The 22,053-nt window shown below is 50.1% G+C and overlaps 3 protein-coding genes across 3 annotated transcripts; all 3 read left to right on the top strand.

The window, feature by feature from the left end:
* Positions 1-337: 337 nt before the first annotated feature.
* LOC101783842 (ethylene-responsive transcription factor ERF054) lies at positions 338-2,382 on the top strand. The gene has a single exon (XM_012847625.2). The coding sequence runs from the start codon at positions 405-407 to the stop codon at positions 1,764-1,766; it is 1,362 nt and encodes a 453-aa protein (XP_012703079.1). The 5' UTR covers positions 338-404; the 3' UTR covers positions 1,767-2,382.
* Positions 2,383-4,985: 2,603 nt separating this feature from the next.
* On the top strand, positions 4,986-5,877 carry LOC101783436 (ferredoxin-thioredoxin reductase, variable chain). The gene has a single exon (XM_004976254.4). The coding sequence runs from the start codon at positions 5,090-5,092 to the stop codon at positions 5,612-5,614; it is 525 nt and encodes a 174-aa protein (XP_004976311.1). The 5' UTR covers positions 4,986-5,089; the 3' UTR covers positions 5,615-5,877.
* Positions 5,878-16,711: 10,834 nt separating this feature from the next.
* On the top strand, positions 16,712-19,756 carry LOC101783036 (uncharacterized protein At1g65710-like). Its single transcript, XM_004976253.3, has 2 exons — positions 16,712-18,578; positions 18,671-19,756. Exons 1-2 carry the CDS (start codon positions 17,520-17,522, stop codon positions 19,565-19,567), a joined length of 1,956 nt encoding a protein of 651 aa, XP_004976310.1. The 5' UTR covers positions 16,712-17,519; the 3' UTR covers positions 19,568-19,756.
* The last annotated feature ends 2,297 nt before the right edge of the window (positions 19,757-22,053 follow it).

Genomic DNA, 22,053 nt, shown 5'->3' with positions numbered 1-22,053 from the left:
GGGTAAAATACCCGGACTAAAGAGGAGGGTCTTTAGTCTTGAAAGATCAGTTCCGGTTGAATTTTCAAGACATATGTGTCTCTCCAACTGGGACTAATGCTCACTTTTCCGGTTGGTCACCACTCGTCTGGAACCTCCGGAACCAAACGCCACCGCGCACGCCAGCTCGCCAGCCCGCACCGGTCGGTCGCGCCACCCCGCGAAGTGATCATTTCACCGGGAGTTCGTTGGTCCGTCTGGGCCGCAAGTTGGTCTCAGGATCAGTTTGTTTACGAGGTTCTTGTCGTCTATATATCGCTGTAGCGCCGCCGGGGCGCGCTGCACTTGCTGGGGCTTTCGTTCGGTCGCGCGCGCACGTCTTCGCATCGGCGCGCTAGCTACCTGCTTCATCGAGGTCCCTCGGCATGGATGCGTCGAGCGCTAGCGGCGAGAGCGGCGGCGGCGGTGGCGCGGGGGGCGGTCGTGGGGGCAGGAGGTGGAAGGGCAAAGGCGGCGTCACGCCCATACAGCCGCGGCGGCAGCTGGCGCCGGTCATGGAGGACGCGTCGGCGGCGTCGCTGCGCCCGCACAAGAAGATCGGGCGGGCGCCGGACCGCTTCCAGCGGTCCGCGTCGTCGCTCTCGACGACGGCTTCGTCGTCGGCCCCGCCTTCCCCTCGCGCCAGCGCCGCCTCGCCGACGCCGGCGGAGTCGTCGCCGCCCTCCGCACGGCGCATCTTCCCGTTCGCGTACGAGCCCTCGGCGCCGCCGGTGGGCGGGGCCCCGCGGCTGCAGCTCCCGCCGTGGCAGCACTCCAGCGCGTCGCAACCGGCGTCGCCGCAGCAGGCGCCGTTGCAGCGTCAGCAGATGATATCGTTCGGCGCGCCGCCGCAGTTCCAGGCGCAGTTCTTTTTGCCGGATGGCTCGCCGCAGCACCAGCAGCAGCATCTGCTGCGGTACTGGAGCGAGGCGCTGAACCTGAGCCCGCGCGGCGGCCAGGCCGCGGCCGTGCTGCCGTCGCTGTACCAGCACCTGGTGCGGGCCCCGCCGCCGCCGCAGAAGCTGTACCGCGGCGTGCGGCAGCGGCACTGGGGGAAGTGGGTGGCCGAGATCCGGCTGCCGCGGAACCGCACGCGGCTCTGGCTCGGCACGTTCGACTCCGCCGAGGACGCCGCCATGGCGTACGACCGCGAGGCCTTCAAGCTCCGCGGCGAGAACGCGCGGCTCAACTTCCCGGACCGGTTCTTCGGCAAGGGCCACGCCGGGGGCAGCGGCCGCACCAGCGCCACCTCCGCAGCCGCCCCGACCACTGCCGCGGGGTCTGGCTCCTCCTCCTCCTCGTCGCCTCCACAGACTCCGGACGAGGCAAGCACACAACAAACGCCACCGCCGCACGCAGAAGGATCGTTGGACAAGCAGCCACAGCCTCCGGTGGCGACATCGTGGCAGCAAGATGTCAGCTCTAAAACCATGCCAGTCTCGGGTGAAATGATTCACGCGCCGGTGGCTCATGGCAGCGAGTGGGGTCCGGCCGACGAGGCTTGGTTCAACGCGTGGGGGCCAGGAAGTTCCTTCTGGGACTACGACATGGACAGCAACCCAGGCCTCTTTCTCCATGGTCGCTTCGCCGGCGATGAGGCCACCATGGAGCACTCCACCGCACAAGAAACCACAGCGGCAGCGGCAGCCGGGACGGACATGTCATGCGATCACGTCCCGGTAACACCTGCTTCTTCTTCTTCCCCACTTCACTCGCAGTCTCCCCATTCTCCTTCCTTCATGGACTAAACAGCACACCCTGATATCTTGCTGATCCCATTGTTTCATCTGCACGGCAGTAATAACACTAGCTAGGATAGAGATGCACGCAGGTTCAGGTTTTAAAGACAACTTGCGGCATCACACAGATTCATTTCACAGCAGCATTCATGAACCATTCACCCATGCCTTTTCTTCCTCAAACACTTCTTCTGAAACCCACCAGGAAACCCTGCTCTAGGCTGCAATTTTTAGGTCAGCTGCTAGGGCTACCTGTCAATTTCTCTCTCCCATGATGTGCAACAGCATGCATCCTCTACAGATGACTCATGTGTTTTAGATATTTCTTAGACTCTTGGAAGTGTTCTTCAGTTTGTTTGCAACATTATGTTACTGTTTCATGCGAGATGGGTTCGGTCACTGATTCATCAGCTGCGGATTCTTAGTGTTAGTAAAAATGGGTTTAGCAGCTTAATATGTGTGTGTATGTTGTGCTCTGATTTATTTTCATGTACCTTGACCATGCATTGCTTTGGAAATGTCAGGCATCAAGTGTGTGCGTGCATGCACGTTTTGTGATTGCTGTAACGATGTTCATAGTTCTTAACCTTCTTACATGTAGAGGGGATATTCCGGCCTTCTTGAACTTAATTATCTCAATGCTCTTGTCCCATAAAGACGCGAATTATGATTGTAAAATTTTTATTAAGGCAATGTAAACGTCAAATTACCCTTTTATATGATCGAGCAGTTCGTTCCAGCATGAGCATGGACGCCTGTTTGACCTTTCTTCGGCCTCCACAGAACTCCATGAGACATCATAGCCGCGAAGCAAAAACTAGGGGAAAAGCTAAGTCTTGACCGGCATTTTTATCTCCCCTTCAGTGTCAGAATATTTTACCACACTCATTCTTTGTTGATTCATGCTTGGCTCTTCTTCTCCAACCCTGACGAAATCCTTGGCGGAAGGTCCGATGTGCGCAAGATTTTGGTTTAGGGTTCACCATTGTGTAACAGATAAATACTGAAGCTCGTGGCACTGGATCGACTTTCGGTGGTGAGGTGTGGTTTGATGATAACTCTTGATAAGCTAGACGAGCATGAATATAATTTTAGCGCATGCATAACATACAAGGCAAGGCATTTGGCAGCCCTTGCCGTTTTAACATCCAAAAGAAGCTTTTCTTTAGATCAAGCATCTTCAAACAATGGATATCTAGGCCAAAAGGCATCCACTTGGCCCTTTTCAATCTACCACATATTTTGGCTTCGAACAAACATGTGCAACCGTATTACAAGATCTAATAGTGGAAACGAATTTAAGCTCAGTGCTCAGCATCAGCAAACCTCCTGCATATTCTGGAGAGTCAAAAAGGGACATCAGAATCTCAGATTTTGTGAGAGAGAGAGAGAGGGAGAGGGAGAGAGGGAGGGAGGGAGGGAGGGAGAGAGAGAGAGAGAGAGAGAGAGAGAGAGAGAGAGAGAGAGAGAGAGAGAGAGAGAGAGACCTCAGTCGATGTTGTTTGTAGGCTAGGCGGCCCATTACGAATTTAAACTGGGTGTAGGCTTGACTGGAGACTGGAGTTCTTGCATCTCCCTGCCCGCCCGGCTGTGTGTGGCCGCTGGCGAGTTTGCCGAGTGAATCATGGGCTGTACCCAAACAAGTTTAAGATGGGAAGGACTGGGCTGTCAATAGATTCAGGCCCAAACAAATATCTGCTCCACAGGCCTTGTTTGGATTAGGAATTCATTTTCAAAAAGTAGGTTTTTTTAGTAGTCCATCATGTTTGGCTTGCGCTAAGCAAAAACAACATTCAGCTTATCCAATGTTTGGTTGAGCCAACATACAACGTTGTAACGTTGGCATCCGGCTTGTATAGTTTGCTAAGAAGAAGCCCCACGGAAAACTGATTTTGTCAAAAGTCGAGTAGGAGCAGTTTTTCATAATACTCGTATTTTGACTATTAGCCGGTGTTCGCCTACACGATCGTGGTGCTGTTTGCACGCCGTGTAAACGTTACTCGATAGCCAACAGTGCAGTTTAGGACTTAATCGGTGATTACACAGTTCAACCGTTTACATGGTAAAAAAATGTCATACACGTACACGAAACGGTGATTACACAATTTTACACGGCGAGTAGACCATTTTAAACAACGTCTAGGCAATAGAAAAGTATGAACTACAACTAATTGTATATCAATATGGCATTTGTTGTTTGATTTTAGAACTGTCAATTAGTAACACCAACATATGATTAGATCTTTAGTCAATTTGACTTTTAAGCTTAGTAATTTTTTATATTTGGATGATGAAATATCAAAATTTCTAATTTTTATTTGGATAAGTATGAATTTTATTGCAATCTTAGAAGACGTGTAGCCTGTGTACACAACGCCCTACTCAAAGGGTGACCGAATGATTACCGTTTAGTGTTTAGGTGAATGTTGCTATTAGCAAAACTATTTTCTTGTTATGCTGGCTTTATCCTGTCGTAGACAAACAAGGATTTAGTTGTTAGGGTCTAAAACGTGTTTAGCGAATCCTGGTAGTGATAAAACGGTAGATCCAACCAAGTTTAAGAGAAAGACTGTGATGGTTTGTCTTGGGGGTTTAGTCTATCCCTAATAGCCTTAAGCCAACTATATTCGAACTAAACGTTTCTCAGATTTATATGGCACCCATTTGGAGATAGAACAGCCGGTCAAAGAGAAGAATGAAATTGCTCTTACTTCAAGAAATGATAATAAAACAATGAAAAAAATCAGGTACTTGTGTTCTACTAAAATTCTCATTCAGTCATTTTGTTTACTGAAACAACAAAGAAGCTGAAATGCTCGAAGAAAATTTTATGGTCCATCAAGTTAAATTTAGCTATTAAAAGTTGTTGCCACAAAACATGTGTTTCAGTTTTCAATGTACTATCTCCGCTTTTAAATATATGATACTATTGGCTTTTTTTAGTTCATTTGGATTTTCATCTTTTTTTACAGATGATTATGCAAATAAATGGATCTACAAATTAAAATTAAAGCACTTTTGATGATATAGATGGTACTCATTTTAAGTTATTTAACTAATTAATTAAATAAATATTATTAATCAAAATTTCAAAAGAAAAAGTCAACATGTCATGTATTTTAAGAAAGAGGAAGTACGTGATTGTGCATTGAAGGGAAAATATACGCAGACAGATCCCAAGTGCCAAAGTTGGCTGGTCTCGGCCCTTGGGATGCCCGTGGGTCGGCAGCCCTTCTTTCCGGGAGGAAACAAAAGCCATTTCGCTGGGATTTCACGCCATTCGCTTTCCTCCCCCGCATCTCTGCTTCCATCACGTGCACACCGCCTGATCGATGAAATTCCCCACTCGCCTACCAACCTCCCCGTCCCCGATGCCAACCACGGCGGCCACCGCCAGCGCCGTGGCATCCCCCTCCACCTCCACATCGTCAGCTACCCTCCTCCCCCGCCGCCGCTTCCTCCCTCCGGCCTCCACGCCCGCCCGCTGCCGCCTCGTCCCCACGCCGCCGCGGTGGCGCGCGCGCCTCCACATCGCGCCCCGGGTGGCCGTCGGCAGCGACGTGTTCTCGTCGCCTGACGTGGCCGCCGAGCAGGCCGCGGCCGCGCCCAAGGTCGGGAAGCGCGTGCGCGTCACGGCGCCTGTCCGCGTCCACCACGTTGCCAAGGCGCCGGGACTGGACCTGCGCGGCATGGAGGGCGTAGTCAAGCAGTACGTCGGCGTGTGGAAGGGCAAGCGGGTCACGGCTAATCTCCCCTTCAAGGTGGAGTTCGAGCTCAATCTGGACGGCCAGGACAAGCCCGTACGGTTCATCGCCCACCTCCGCGAGCGAGAGTTCGAGATCGTCGGAGACGAGTAGAGCTCTTGGTTACAGAATAACGCGCTCCCAGCGGCGACTGAGGCATCTGTATACTATCTAGTCTTTGAGAGAGGAGGCCGTCGAGGGTGTAAGAGATTGCAACTTTACAAGTAAGTTGCTCTTTGTTTACTTGTATGCGGTGTGCTTCTCCCCTCTCCTCTACAGCATCGATTTTTTTTTCAGATGTGACGAATTGTTTGAATGTTGTACTTTGTGATCCAAAGTGATTAAAATGACATATCTGTTACTGATTGTGTTCAGAATTTTGTTCTATTGATGACTTTTAAGACAAAATGTTACTGCTAGGAGTGTGGTACTGTGGTATATGATGGAAAGTAGTTAAATCTGTTTGATGATCGAATAAGCTTGATCATGGCTCAGAGGGGCCTACTTTTTCAAAGTAAAGTAAGAAGCCAACATGTCTGCTGATAGTTATGCAAATTGAATAAGGATGGTCGAAAGTTATCAGCATAACAGCTCTGTTCTGAAATTTAGCTGCATCTACTTGTAAGTCTACTCTTCAGGTGTTTCTTGATTTCCTTCATTGCTGCTACGACATTGGTGGTGGGTATTCTTTCAAGATATACAACAACAGAAGGCAAGTCAGTAAATAAGAAAACTCTGCATATTTTTTATGTAACTGTTATTGGCATGCTGGTTTCTGTTAATTGGATAGGGGCCATTTATGTAATTGTCTTCTAAAATCATTTACTCAGCGCAGAGCAAAGTTGACATATCATGTCTTTATGATTTTACCTCTGTGTTTGCTATATGCCAAACTGATTATAGTTCTGTGCTATGGAGCTTCTAATGAACTGGTGGATACATCAACACTTATTATAGACGTTGGCAATTCCTCTTGGATTTATTTGCATGTGCTTCTTGATCCTTGGTCAGCCTATACGAGCATGGGTGTACTAGGCACATTAGATTGGTGAAGTTGGCACAGTTACTATTTTTGATATTAAATATCTTGGACCTATAACAATATTCTGTTCTAGATTGCAACTTTATCATGGAAGGCAAGGTTTTTCTTGATTTCTTATCTGACGCAAATGAATATTACATTATGTCGTGTCTCAAAATCTGCTCCTGTAGGCCATTCTTGGAATCATCTGAAAGTTCCTATGTACTTGATAATTACCAGCTAATTCCCTTATCATTTTCTAGCTCTGAGTTAGCTTATTGCTCTCTTCTATGATGTTGTGTTCTATTGGTCATTGAATATCTGGTATCTATGTGAAAGGGTCTCTAGCTGAATTAAGGCCCGGCCCAGGTCGTAGCTGTGGTTGGTTTGGGCCCTCCTACCTGGGGTAGTTGCAGTAATCGCCAGCCCAGTGGTAGTCTCACAAGGGTTACGGGCCCTTGTGTAAGGGTGGGGCAGAGGTTCGGGGGTTTTCTCGGCCTGCCTGAGAAGGCCTTCTTAGCAAAAAACCCGGGGGCTATCTTACCCCCCGCAGGTCGAGTTTTTTTTTATCTGGTATCTATTTATTTAGGTTTATATTGCACTGGAAGCTGCCAGCAATCAATTCTGTGATGCATAGTACTTGCCCAGATATGCTTTGGTTGATAGGTCGGAAATGAATTCATTTCTGAACCCTTTGGCTTTGCAAAAGGGAATTCCTGCTTGTGTAAAAATGACAAAATTCACTTGTTTCAATTATTCTAAAATATATTTAGGAACTTTTTGGTACCATGTGGTTGTGGTTTTTGAACCTTAGCATGGCGATCAGATTTGTTCTGTATTGTATGATGGATTCCATATCAATTTCATAGGTTTATCGGTCTCTGCTTATGTAACTGCTTAACACTCTAGTTGTAAGGCTGTGTTGGTGCCATCTATACTTTTAATTTCGGGTGCTCTTCTGTTATTCTGTATAGGCAACTTAACATGGATGATTGTGAGTATGACAGACAATGAGACAAATAGAGAACAAGGAATTATCTCTTTCTAAAAATTCTATTTGGTTCCTATGAGAACTAACTCAGGTGTCTAATCGTTTTCAGTCCTTCAACTGTGTCTGTCAGCAGCTTAAGACTTGTCCATGGATATGTGAACTTAACATGGTGTTTCACTCTATTCGAAGTGCATGCTGACATGATTACCATATTTATTTTCGGATGAGTTAAGTTAATCAGTCCAACTTGCACATTACTAGCCTATTGACATGGAGCCTGGTCATTTGTCAAATTCATTTCAGAATATCTGACCCAAACCTAGTTTTCTACTCTAATTTTACAGCGTGCTGCAAGCATCTATATGGCAACATTTGTTTTGCCCATTCTACTTTATAAGAACCATTCATATAATATGTCACGCTTTTGCTTTTTGTGGGTGGGTGGGTGTGGGCTGGGGGGCAAGGTAAAAAAAAAAAAATTCTAACATGCAGGAGAGCTGCGTATCAATATATTAAGAAGGAAAAAGGTATAGAACCCAAGACAAACTTACACAGGTTTTAGAAAAAACCTGAAAGCTTTCAATCATTTGCCACAGATATTTCTGGGGGTAAATTCTTAATGTCATTGACATGGTGGTGGAGTCATGAACCATCCAGTGCTGGGAGTGAGAACAGATTGGTGACATGGTGATGAGGGTCTCAAATCAGCTTTGCTTTGTTTCTTTGATGGGAGAAGTACCAAGCCACGGTGAGGCTCTGCTGTGGCAGAACCATGAAGTATGAGTCATGCGGCCAGCTTTTGCTTTGTTTCTTTGATGAGAAAAGCAGTCCTTTTTTAGATGTGACGAATTAATTGAATGTTGGTACTCTATGATCCAAAGTAATTGAACTGACAAATCTATTACTGACTGTGTTCAGCATTTTTGTTATATTGATTGTTAAGAGAAAATGTTAATACTAGCAGGAGGGTGCTATACTGTGGTAAGTGGCATATAATGCTTTTATGATTTTACCTTTGTCTTTGCTGTATATCAAACTGATTTTAGTTTAGTGCTCTGGAACTCCTAATGAACTGACGAATCGATCAACTCTTTTTTCTATAGATGTTGGTAGTTCCTCTTGGATTTGCTTTTGCTTCTTGATCCTTGCTCATGCTATACTGAGCATGAGTGTGCTAGGCACATTAGCTTGATGGAGAGGGTGTTCCAGTTGGCACAGTTGCTATGCTTGATATTACATGTTTAAGAGCTATAACAATTTCTTCTTGTAGATATTGCGCCATTGTCATGCGAGGCAAGAATTTTTCTAGATTTAGGATCCAATCACTAATGAATATTACATTACATAGTGTCTATAAGTCTTATTCGAGTATGTTTCAATCTGAATACTAAAATCTGCTCATGTAGGTTATTTTTTTTGGAATTATCTATAAATTCCTATGTACTTGATAATTACCATTGAATTCCTTTAGTATTTTCTATCTGTTTTATTGGTCAGAGGATCCCTGATTTATAAATTTAGGTTTAGGCCATGTTTAGTTACTCCCAACTCCCAACTTTGACACTATGCAAAAAGAAGATTCCCCATCACATCAAACTTGCGGTACATGCATGGAGTACTAAATGTAGATGAAATTAAAAACTAATTGCACAGTTTTGTTGTATTTTGCGAGACGAATCTTTTGAGCCTAATTAGTCAATATTTGGACAATAATTCACAAATACAAACGAAACGCTACAGTGTGCTACAGTGCTGTAACAGTAATTTGGCACCTCCCAAATTCCCCAACTAAACAAGGCCTTATATTGCTCCGGAAAACTGCCAGTAAACAATTCTGCTTGTCCAGAATCCATATATGCTTTGGTTGATAGATCATGGAAATGAATTCTTTTCAGAACCCTTCAGCTTTGGTAAAGGAAATTTCAGTAAACAATTCTGCTTGTCCAGAATCCATATATGCTTTGGTTGATAGATCATGGAAATGAATTCTTTTCAGAACCCTTCAGCTTTGGTAAAGGAAATTTCTGCGTGTGTTGAAAATGTTGAAATTCACATGTTTCAGTCATTTCAAAATATTTAGGAACTTCTTGTTACCATGTGATTTTGATTTTTGAACCTTAGCATAACTATCAGATTCATTCTGTATCGTATACTGGATTCCCTTTGGAATGTTCGCTTATATAGACTGGTGAATACTCCTATAGTTGTAAGGTTGTGTTTGTGCCATCGATATTTTTTTTTTATTTTGGGTGCTTTTCTGCTATTCTGTATAGGCAACTTCACATGAATGACTGATTGTGACAGACAATGCGACAAATGGAGGACTAGGGAATTATTTCTTTCTAAAATTCTATTTGGTTCCTGTGAGAATTACCACATTCTTCTTCTCGGATGAATTTAGTTAACCAGTCCAACTTGTCCATTACTTGGCATGGAACCTGCTCATTTGTCTAAATCATGGAATTGTGTCAAGACCTTCCAAAGAATCTGATCCAAACATGGGTTTTTTACTATACTCAGCTTACTGCAAGTGTCTGTACAATACCATTTAATGTTGTTGACATGGTGGAGTCATGAACCATCCAGTGGTGGGAGTGCGAACAGATTAGTAAGGATGCGGGTTTCAGGTCCGCGGGTTCGGTTTTTGTTTCTAGTTTTCGTCCACGGATTTGCGGATTCGGATACAAATACTATGGGTTTGGGGTGATTCTTAAACTCTCCCGTGAAGCTCCATCGGACCCCGAAACATTCAGCCCACTAGAAGTCCACCTAGGGTTATCCTAGGTATATAAGCCTGAAATCCTTCACTCCGTCGTGTCGTCCCGCACCTAGGCACCCCGCCCTCCCGCGACCAGCCGCGCCCGCCTCCTGCTCCTCCGCCCCGTAGCCCACTCCTCCGCCGCTCGCTCCGCCCCACCGCCCGCTCCTCCGCCGCTCGCTCCGCCCCACCACCCGCTCCTCCGCCACCCGCTGCCCGCCGGCTCCTCCGCCACTTCACCCGGCGCCTCCAGTTCGCAGGTTTCGGGGATCCGCGGGTTTCGGTTTCGGGATGGATTTTCACCCGAATCGGTGTTTGGGGCGGATTCAGGTTTCGGTTTTGGGTGCCCAGACACTCCACCCAATCCGAACCTACCCCATTGCCATCCTTCCATATTAGTGACATGGTGAGGGTCTCATATCAACTTTGCGTTTCTTTGATGAGAAAAAGAAGAGTGAATTCCCTCCGTGTTAAAAAATTAACGTCAATCCTCTCAGTGCCACAGATTTCTGCGAACTTCCCTCAGCGCCATTGAAATTTTGATGTATCCCCCATCTTTCTTCCCCATCCAGCCATGGTGAGCCATCTGCGCCATCCCCTCCCCCTTCCTCGCGTTTGAGCGCACCCCACTCTCGGCTCCCCGTGCGCCCCTGCCCGTCCCCGGCCCTGCCTCGTGCGCCTCGCGCGCTGCAGCGACGCGCCGCCCGGCCTCCTCCTCGCGGCCATGGCCGATCGGCCTAAACGCTACCGCCGCCTATCTGCCCAGCCCAACCCCGGCGACCACCCTTTCCCCCTTTCCCGCAGCTGTGCGAGCCCCTGCCTTCCTCCCCCAGCCGCCTACCTTGGCCGCCGGCCAGCACCCACGCGCCCCACATCGAATCCCGGCCATTCTGGCCATGGCAACCGGCCCCTGGAGCTGCTCGACCTGCGGCCGCCCCCCATCCTCTCCCCGGCCCCTCCCCTGAGCCGCACTCCGAACGCGCGCAGCAGCTCTCCCCCACCACCTGCGCCCTTTCCCCACGCCACAGCCCCGCCCTCCACCTGCCCGAGTGCCGGCCATGGCGCCCATGGCGCCGACCTGTCCCCGGCCGCCCGAGCCATCCCGGCCTGAGCGCCGTATTGCGCCCCGCCTTCCCGCCAGCCAAGCCGAGCCGAGCCAGGGGCGGACGATGGCGGCTTGCAGTGCGCGGCATGGGGGCGGCTGGCTGGCGTGGCGCGAGCGAATATGCCCGTGCAGGAGCGGTGTGGATGCAGCGGCCGGCGTAGCGGGGAGGCGGCTGCGGGCCGGGCGGAGTAGCTTCGAGGTGGCGCGACCTCAGGGGCGGGACGGAGGTGCCGGTGGTGAGGAGCTCCATGGCAGGCCGGAGGATGGAGCGGCGTGGAGGAGCACCGGGCAGAAGAGAAAGAGAAGAAAGACAGGATATTGAGAGGAGCACCGACAGGTGGGGCCTCACTTAGGAGGGGTAAGATCATCTTTTCCAATCACACTTAGCAGCATATGGATGGGAAGATAGACGGAATGATACTGAGTGCATAAATCAAAATTTCGATGGCACCGAAGAAAATTCGTAAAAATCTATGACACTGAAGGGATTGATGTTAATTTTTATGGCACCGAGGGAATTCACTCTCGAAAAAGAACTAGCCACGGCGAGGCCACCCCAGCAGAACCGTGAGGAGTTATGCAATCAGCTTTTGCTTTGTTTCTTTGATGAGAAAAAGCAGTCCATTTTTTTGTGTAACCCCTCCTTCGTTTTCCTCAGTTTTACTCAGCAGCATTCTGCTGATGCTTTTGAGAACCAGGGATTCCATTAGAACGCAAAGATTGAAAGATACCTATGATTCCTTTCTCAGTCTTTTCAATCCTCAGGAAATACTATTTGCAGCTATGTATCTCGAGCAGGGTTCCCAGTTCCCACACACAGCGCGCGACAATGTGACACTGGGTATGACTATGAGGAACGAAATCAAGCCCCAAATTTCTGGATCTGGCGCATGGAGCAGCGGCTGCGGCGGCCGCTGGCGCTGGCCGCCACCCTCACCGACAGGCTCGCTGTGCTGAGCATCTACTGGCTCCTGCCCGGTGGCGCGGTCTCCCGGTGCCGTGTTTGGAGGTTGCCGGCACCGGCGTCGTCGGTGGCGAGCGCGACGGGCGGCAGCGTTGGGCGGTGTCCGACGGCCCGCGCGCCCAGCTGCGGCGCCCCTGCGGGTACGGGGTCTTGGGGCCTCGGCGGCGGGGTACCGGGCCTGGGCGATTGCGGTGGTGTAATCACACGGCCGTCAGCGTCCGCAGTGGGCAGCGGCATACAGCGGCGGCAGCGTGGTCTGTGGCGGCGGCAACGTGGTCTGCGGCGGCCGCACGCCGGGGCGCTGCCAACGACAACAACGGCCGTGAGGACGAGGACACCGTGCCGGCGTAGCTACAATGACGACACGCCGAAGACGCCGCAGCCGGGAATGACTACGCCAAGCTGACGCCAGTCTACTGCCCCCAGTCGGCCCAGGTCGCAAAGGTTGGCCCAGGTCGCAAAGGTCGCTCCTTTCTCCGATGGTCGCTCCTTGTCAACGATGTCACCTCCGCATTGCTACTTCCCGAGCAAGGCGGCCTATGGTGGCGGCAGTGTCCACTTCGGGTGGCCTTACCCTCACCTTCGTTGCCTCCTGTTGTTGCCACTGCCACCTGCCTCTGGCCAGCAGGCCGCACGCGCTCCTCTCTCTTCTTCCCTTCCCTTCCCTCCTCCTCCCTCACCCCACCGTACCCAATCCCCAAGGTCGCCGTCCGAATCCGTCGCCCACTCTTAGTTGCCGATGGTGGTCGCTCGTGGGGCCATGCCTCTGCTAGCCGTCTTCTTCGTTGGTAGGGTTGGGAGAATGCATCTTTGTCCTCCCCATGTTCCTTCAGGGTGCCGCCGCCTCCCATGGCGGCCGTCCCGCTACGGGTCATCCCCGATCGTTGTCATCGAGTGTTGCTGGGTGGGGGAGGGCTTCATCTACGCCTGCATGTGCTCTTCTATTAACGGCTTCGCGTTGGTCTGCCACCTTTGTCAGGCTGCCCTCTTCCCGAACCTTAGGTCTCCGAAGATGTGTTTTCGGTGCTTGGCTGTGGATGTCGCGAGCGAAAGCTCTGCTCGGTGTTATCCGGTGCCGGCAGTGGCTACATCCGTGGGTGTAGCTCACTCTGTTGGGGGCACTGTCGAGGTCATCCACAACACTTTGGTTACACCAAGTGAAAGCTTGGTCCATTTTTTCTTGAATGGACGGACGATGGTTACATCTTTGACACCGTTCCCTCCCTGGAGGCGTGGTCTTGCATATCCCTCCTCTAAACTACTTCGGGTGACCTTGGTTTGGCAGTTCTGTAGGCAATGTTTCTTTGTAATCTTACAGGTTGTCAGTTGTTTGGGTCGTAATTTTCAGTTGTTTTGGCCGCCCCATTAGTTAGGGATGTTGTTGTGGGGTGAGTGGGGTTCTCTGTTCTTCTGCTTGTGGTCGTCTGCCACGAATCTAGGTCGCCTTTTCTTGCTAGCGCCGCCCATCGCCTACTGGTCGTCTTTGGGTCGCCGCATGGTCGCTCCTTGGTCATCTTTGGCTGTGCCTGCGGATGATCCTCATCGTCGTCGCCATGGATTACTCGCTGCCATACCATCGCATTGGCTCTCATCCAGACCTTGGCTGTATGCTGTGTGGAATTGTCAGGTGAAAACTTGGTCTACTCCTCTGTGGACAGACGGACGATGGCGGCGTTGGCGTCGCTCCCTTCTTGGAGGCATCATCTTCCATGACCTCCTCACTCGACCTCCGCTAGCTCCGAGTTGTTAGGTAATCGGTGATGTGCGTGTCCATCTCTCCTGTTGGCTTCAGTCGTCTTGGTCGTGTTCAGTGTCGTGGTGGTGAGGTGTTTTTTCTTTTCTGTTGTCGTGTTTGTATTGTTTGTCGCCGGTGGTGTCTCTTGTAACTCTGCATTTGGGGTTTCTCCTGAAGTTGCGTCGTTGTACTTCTCTCTTTCTTAATGAAAAACATGCTATGCACATCTTTAAAAAAATGTGATAGTTAATGATTGAAATTGAGCCTTGGGGAAGTTTGAGCGTGGAAATACCTCTTCCGCCTTAAGAAATGAGAAATGATTCACATACAACCGTTTTGTATTTATGAGCATCTGCTCTTTCTTAAGCCATATGGCGTATTTAGGGCTTGTTTGGATACCCCATGCTCAAATGGAGTGCTAAAGTTTAACATATTGGGGTGTTTGGATGGTGTGTTAAACTTTAACACCTTCAGTGAGAAATGACTCCATTGCTCCCTCATTTATGGCCGACGAAGAGAGAGGGAGGATAGAGAAGGGGGCAATGGGAAAAGTGGAGACGGGGACCACTTTTAACAAGTTTAACAACTTTTAACACCCCCTTGAGGTGTTTATGAAATTGGGGGTGTTAAACTTTAACACATCCCTTTTAACACATGTGTTTGGGAGATAATATGATAAAAATGTGTTAAAAGTAGGGTGTTCAATTTTAACACCCCTATCCAAACAGGGTCTTATGAGCTTTAGATGTAGGTGATTTTTTTTTTGAAAAGATCTAGGTGATTTCAACTATTAGAGCCTGTTTGGCAAGGCTTCGGCTTTTCCAAAAACAGCTCCGGTTCTGGCTTCTTTGGTGGAGCGACTTCTCTAGTGGAGCTGAAGTCATTTTGAAAAACATTTGACCTATGTTTTCATGAGTAGATGAAGAGATGAAATGTCGAATGTACCTTGCATACTTGACTTGGTTGTACAAATAGTAGCCCTCATTTTATAATGCAATTTCATATAAATTAAAAAAGCATTGAATATAAATTCTAGATTAACAAATAATTGTTTAACAGGCTTTACACGGTAATTATGAGCTTTAGGCCCAAAAGACACACGGGTGACCCTTCTTTTTTCTCTCCTTTTCTCTCTCTTTTTTCTCTCCTTTCTTTTCTCCACCTTATCTGTTCCTACTTCCTTATCTTCTCCATGAGTGAGGTCGCAACGCTGCCTTCTCCGCATGCCGCCACGTCGCTCAATTCCGTCCTCACAGATTCCCTTCTTCCTGCATCATGGATGCAGCCACGGCATGCCAAAGATGCAATTGCTAGTCCTCCACCTCTCCTTCCTCTTCCTCCCGCCCATCCTCCTCTCCTCCGTAGGCTCGTGGCCCCATGGCATTGGTGGCATGGCAGGCGACCTTATGGACGGCAAATTGGTGGGAGACGACAGTTCCATGGCTGCAGCGGCTCCATGTCACTATTTCTCCACCCCGCCACAGGTGTTCCCTACTGGTAGGCCCCATATCACCCTTTCTTCGCCATTAGCTTCGTCGTTCCCCTTCTCTTTTGCACCACCGCATCTCATTAGTTGTTCGTGCCAACCTGCCCTCTACCTTGCTCCCCGCCACTCCACGCCGAGGGTACCATCGGCCTTTAGTACTTGGGAGACAGGAGGAGCCACTATTTTTGGCTCCTCCCCGCCGGTACAAAAAGGGCCCCGACTCTGGGTGCTTCGCTCGTGGAGCCATTTCGTGCGCTGCCCTTTGGGAGGGCTCTAGCAGAAGTCACGGCTGGAGCCGGAGTGAGCCCTACCAAACTGGCCCTTAAAATCTCTAATGACTAATGAAATACTACTCCACAATCTCAATACGCAAAGAGTGACTCTCATCTGTACTATGCAAGGTCCAAGATAGGATCACCATGACATCAATACCATCATCATTGGATGTGGTCCAAGCTTCCCTTCCCTCCTACGTTGACAAAGAAAGTGTTGCGTCAAAGAATCAAGGGTGTCACCTCTGCAAGGCTTGAACAAATCTTATCTGCTATCACGTGAATTCGTCAAAAAAGAAATTGGATACTGGATGCTCTTCATGCGGAGTAAACATGTGATGCTACAATAAATATGTGCTAATCATGAATTAAGGCCCTATTTGGGAAGGAGGTGTTAAAGTTTAACACCCTACTTTTAACACTTTTTAACACTTTCCTATCCAAACATTTGTGTTAAAAGTGGGGTGTTAAAGTTTAACACCCCATTTTTCATAAACACATCAAGGAGGTGTTAAAACTTGCTAAAGGTGTTAAAAGTGGTCCCCTCTCCACTTTTTCCCAGATTACCCCTTCTCTCTCCTCCCTCTCTCTCCGCCGGCCATAAATGAGGGGGCAATGGAGTCATTTTCCACCAAAGATGTTAAAGTTTAACATATCATCCAAACACCCCAATGTGTTAAACTTTAGCACTCTATTTGAGAGTGTTAAAACTTTAACACTTGTTAAATTTTAACGCAGTGTATCCAAACAGACCCTAATTAGGCTTAATAAATTCATCTCACGAATTAACCCTCATTTATGTAATTATTTTTATTATTTAATCTTTCTAATTAACCTCAAAACATGATCCGGCCTCGAGCCAATGCAATAGGATGATGTGATGCGAGGTGTAGACAGATGCCAATCCTACGCTCAGCTCTGCTGACCCCTGCAACGGTCGGTTCTTTTGGGTTAAAAAAATATAAACAATGCGAAAAGCTCAACAGTCCCTCTCCAGCTCTCCTGCACCTGCACTGCTCCTCCAATTTGAATCTAGCTATTAGTCCGTCCGTCTCCGTCTCCGTCTACCGTCTCTCCCAACCCAGAGTGCGTTACGCGAACACGTGCCTGGGGTCATGTCAGCCAGTGATTGCAGCGGATGTCGAGCTGAATCTACAAGTGATAGTAGACACTAGACAGTGGTGACAGGAAAGTAGTGAAACCTTCTAAAAAGGATTTTGAATGTGTACATTTCTGATTAACAACGCAATAACAGATATTTTACCTTTTTTTCTTACAAAAAAGAGTTGAGATTTTACATCAGGCAGAAGCTGAGAAGCGTGGCAAGTGTGGTACGGCACACGTCTTCACTGTGCTCAGTGCTCACTCTCCCGTGCGCAGAGCTCAACGGCTTTATCCTGTGTGCGCGTCGTGCGGCGGCCGCTGTGGGCGCAGACCCCGATGAAACAGCAGGAAATTTGAAATCCCTCTCGCTCCCCCTCGCCGCCGCCCCTCTCCTGTCTCTGTTGAAACTGTTCTCCACTGCTCCGCGCACACCACAAAAACGCAAGACTCCAATCCACGCCTCCCAAGGCTCTGCCGTCTGCCCCTCCCAAACACCACCACCGCATCGGCTCACCGTCAGTCCTCACCCACCTCCCTCCCTACCTAGCTCCCGACTCCGTCCATTCCCCCCCGTCTGAATCCCATGGGGCTCTGTTTCAGCAAGAAGCAGCACGCGAAGCGGCGAGACGGGCAGCCGTGCAACGACGCCAAGAAGAGCGGCAGCCGGAAATCCGGCAGGGACGCCGCACCGGTCGTCGGTGCCAAGAAAGCGCCCCAGTCAAAGGCGCCGGCTTCGGCGACGGCCAAGAAGGCCGTAGCAAGGCCGGAGGAGCCGGCAGCCGACAAGAGGACGGTGTTCGTCGTCAAGGCAGCCGCGGCGGCGGCGGCCGCGGAGGTCGCTGCAGCCGCGAAGGCCGGGTCCGGGGAGGCGGCGGAGGTGAAGCGGGCGGCGCCGGAGGAGGAGGAGCCGAGGCCCGTCGCGGTGGTGCGGGCGCCGGTGCGCACGTCGAGCTGCACCAAGGAGGAGGTGGACGCGATCCTGATCCAGTGCGGCCGCCTCAGCCGGAGCTCGTCGGCGTCCGGGAAGGCGCCGTCGGGGGAGCACGGCGGCGGGCACCGGAGGTACGCCGGATCCAAGCGGAGCTACGACTTCGACCACGAGAGGAGGGGCGGGGGCGGCGCCGACGAGTGCGATTGGGGCAGGGAGGGGGCCGCGGTGTCCAGGCCCTCCCCGCGCCGCCGGACGCCGGACCGGAAGCGGTCCGCGAGCCACGACGGCCGCACTGGCGGCGGGAGCGGGAGCCGGAGCGGGAGGGTGAGCCGGTCGCCGGGGCGGCGCGCGGACGTCGCCCCCGCCGCGGGGAGCTCGGGGACCGGCGAGCGGGGCGCGCGGCAGCAGCCGGGGAAGATGGTGTCGGTCCCGGCTAGGGACAAGGGGCGCGCGCCGTCGCCGGTGAAGGCTGCGTCGTCTGGGAAGAGGTACCCATCGCCGACGCTGAGGTCGAACTCGCCTGCGAGGGCGGCCGCCGCAGGGAATGAGAACGCCCTGGTGCAGCCGACGCACGGGCCGTCCCTGAGCCGGAGCTCCTCGAGGAAGGCCGAGCAGTCGCCCTTCCGGCGCAACCCCATGGCGGAGCTCGACGAGAACGCTCTCGACAACAACCACCACCACAACAATGGCAACAACGGCAAGCTCCAAAAGGTACGGATGAACGAATGCTTCAAACTTTTCTTCATTTTAGCCGTCAGTGTTCCCCACCTAATAAATGGCTAAATTCTCGATATGATTTGCAGAAATCCGCCGATGCTGCCGTCGCATTGCCGCAGAAGACAGTGGAGCGGGCAAAGGATCAGATCCCCAGCAGCCGAGCTGTGAAGGAGAAGGAGATTGTGGACGAGGCCGTGGCGTCGGACACAAAGGCTTCGTCTGCAAGGATGAACGCGACCCACTCGGTGAGCATCGTGGCCGAGAACGTCACCAATCTGAAGCCGGGGAGCCGGTCGTCGAGGCGGTCCTCGCGCGACTTCGACCACAATGGCAACTCGTACGCGTCCCTGCTCCTCGAGGACATCCAAAACTACCACCAGCAGAGCACCAGCGCCGCCACTGCCACTGCCGCGCCGACCTTCGCTCTCCCGGCGTGCGTGTCGAAGGCCTGCTCGATCCTTGAAGCCGTCGCTGACCTCAACTCCTCTTCGTCCGAGAACAAGAGCTTCGAGCTGGAGAGGTCGGTCAACGACAAGGAGTCGGTCAACGGGAGGTACGGTGGCAAGGGTCCAGGCCCCAGCCTCGTGGTCGAGTCGGAGGTCGGCGTGAAGGACGACCTCATGGAGCCGAGCATGCACAAATACGTCTCGGTGCGTGACATCCGCGGGGTCGGGGAGACCGAGCCGCAGGAGTCCGCGGGGAGCAACAGCTTCGCCGGCAACGCCTGGACGTGCTCCTGGGAGCCCAATTCCGTCGACTCCACGGACCGGACCAGGACGGCCTCGCAGTCATGGCAGTACAATGGTGACGAGGTGGAGCAGGTCACGGAGCAGTCATGGCAGAGCAAGCAGAAGGCGGCGGCGTCGCAGGAGCCCAGCCGCCGTGGTTCAACTAGCAATGTTCACGTTCAACGCGTGCGTGGCAGTGCCGTCAGTGGCCGGTCCGATGGTCGCGGTGTTTCGGCGAGCTCTTCGGTTGTTTAACGATGCTACTGGGCAGTTTAGGAGTAATGCTCTAGGTGTTAATGGTAGTTTCTGGTTTGAAGTTCTGGCAAGATAGGTTGCTGTTTCAGAGTAGTCTTCCAGCGTTTTGGATTCTTTGCTAGTTTGGTGATACATTGTTCAGATGTAATCAGGCGGTGACATTGGCAATGTATATCTCTTTCTTTCACTCGTTGCTTATTGTTCGACTATTGATTGGAAGCAAGCCGCTCCAGTATTTGGCCGCATTATTGTGGGGCGTCAATTTCTTGAATATTTTTTTTAACTCTTTTTAAAGATATTTTTAAAAATAACTCCTCCCCAACTTTATTTGCACGCTTGATCCTTTTGGTTGCGCCTGCTCCATGGCGCAGTAGTTAGCCGCTGCCGTGCCACATGCAGTGGTGGGACAGCGCGGCGCTGACGGGGTGAGGCGTTACCGCGTCACATGAATTGGCACGACAGCGCCTACATCCAGGCCAGCACGTGCCCTTCTCCTTTCCTCTCCCTCCTTTCTTTCGGCTGCTGTCCCTGCCCGAGCCGCTCCTTCTCCTCACCGCCGACCGCCACACCCCCTGATTCCCCCCGAATCCTACGTTTTGGGGTGGGAAAAGTGGGGAATCGATCCCGCGTTCTTGCCCACTTTTTTCCTTATTTTACCATTGCATTTAGTAGATATTTGAACAACTAGGTTAGGCTAGGGTTAGGGTAAGATGTTGAATTAATGCAAGTTCGTGTTGATAGATCAGACTCGCGGTACACTTGTAGGTATCGTTCTGCCTCTGGATTTGACGTTTAAAAAATGTAACATATGCTTGATTTGAGATCTTGATAATGATTTAGTTGGAGGCATGCAATGTAGATAAATAATATAGATGAATCAAAGAGTTGTTGTTATTGTGGTTAGATCTATTCATTGGCAACACCATGCTTATGTCCTTAGTATTGGAAACGGTTGGGAGTTCAACGTGACATTCCTTCAACAACTGCAACTCATTAGGAGTGTAAAAATAACATTCGTTCACAAGATCAATGTCCTCTACATCATGTACATTTGTAGAGTTGACCTGCGGCCCATCCTCCTCAGATTCAGGCCCTTCCTTCTCAGATTGTGACTCCTCCTCACATTCGGGTCCATCTCCGACTAGTACATCTTCATGTGCGTTGGCCTGAACATCTTCTACCCCATGCTCCTCCTCAAAGTTCCGAACCTAGAGATATATGTCAACATCATCTATGTTTGCTTCTTCCCGCTCAAAAGTATCATTAGGAAAACCATCATTTGCAATGGCCAAACCAAAATCAGATTGGGTTTCACCTGAACCATGCTGTAAGATTGTTGACTCTTGGGTACCATTCTCAACCACTAACCGGACTTGCAACTTTTGCGCTAGGCCTACGACAAATATCAACTAGCACCTCCAAATATACAACAGTTGCATGCTCAACTACCTCCGCTTCCAATTAGACTCGGATGCCAAATTCATGAGAATATAATAAAGTCTAGCTTTCCCACAATCAAAATGGCATCTTAATGTCATCTCATCCACTCCACATCCATATTTTGTCATTGCACGGTCAACTAAATCTTTAAAACTTGGACGAGCATCGAACAATTCTACCACCTCAATCGTATTCTCAAACTCCCTATTTTCTTTTACAATCCCACCATGAAACATACGAACTAAACGATCCATCTAAAAATACAAAGACTCTAACATACCAAATATAGCTCATTTACTACAAACAACAATAATAAACTACATTAATTTTCAACATATTAGACAAATAAACCTACACATACCGTGCACACTACGCAAATACATCAACAACTATATAAATCGATGCATGCAACTACTTCTACATGTTAAACTCGTGGGCAGAGAGTCGACTGCGTATAAACTAAGCATTCATTACTACATAACAAACTTGCAAATCATGAAAATTTTAAAATGAAATCCTAAACCTATTTCACCTAAACACCCTCCGATCTACTAAATGGAACGGTAAAAGACGGAAAAAAGTAGGGATACCTTCCAAACAACGCGGGGTCGATGCCCCCCACTTTCCCGGGGGGGGGGGGGGGGGGAAGGGGGGAGGGGGTTTTTGGGGGGAAAAAGAAAAACCCACCCCCCCAAGAAATTAAACCCCCTGCCGGCCCGGGGGGTTGCGCGCCCCCATGGTTTGGGGCGACAACCCCCCCCCATCAGCGCCGGGCTGGGGCGGGAAAAATTGACTACCGCGCCCTGGGGCCCGGGCCCGGCAAAAGGATCTTGGCCTACAAATAAAATTAAGAACTTTAAAAAATTTAAAAATAAAAAAGTTCCCATCTCGTCAAATGAATTTGGTTCTGTGGGGGCACTCTATCTAATTGTTTCCCGACCAATTGCACGAATTCTGTGGCCAGGTCTTTATGCGGACAATACAACTACACTTTAAATGAAAGAAAAACATTCGAAAGAATAAAAAAGATTTTAAAAGGTCCTGCC

This window comes from Setaria italica, chromosome VII, assembly GCF_000263155.2.
Source record: "Setaria italica strain Yugu1 chromosome VII, Setaria_italica_v2.0, whole genome shotgun sequence".
Taxonomy (NCBI): Eukaryota; Viridiplantae; Streptophyta; class Magnoliopsida; order Poales; family Poaceae; genus Setaria; species Setaria italica.
This window is presented reverse-complemented; position numbering and strand designations above follow the sequence as displayed.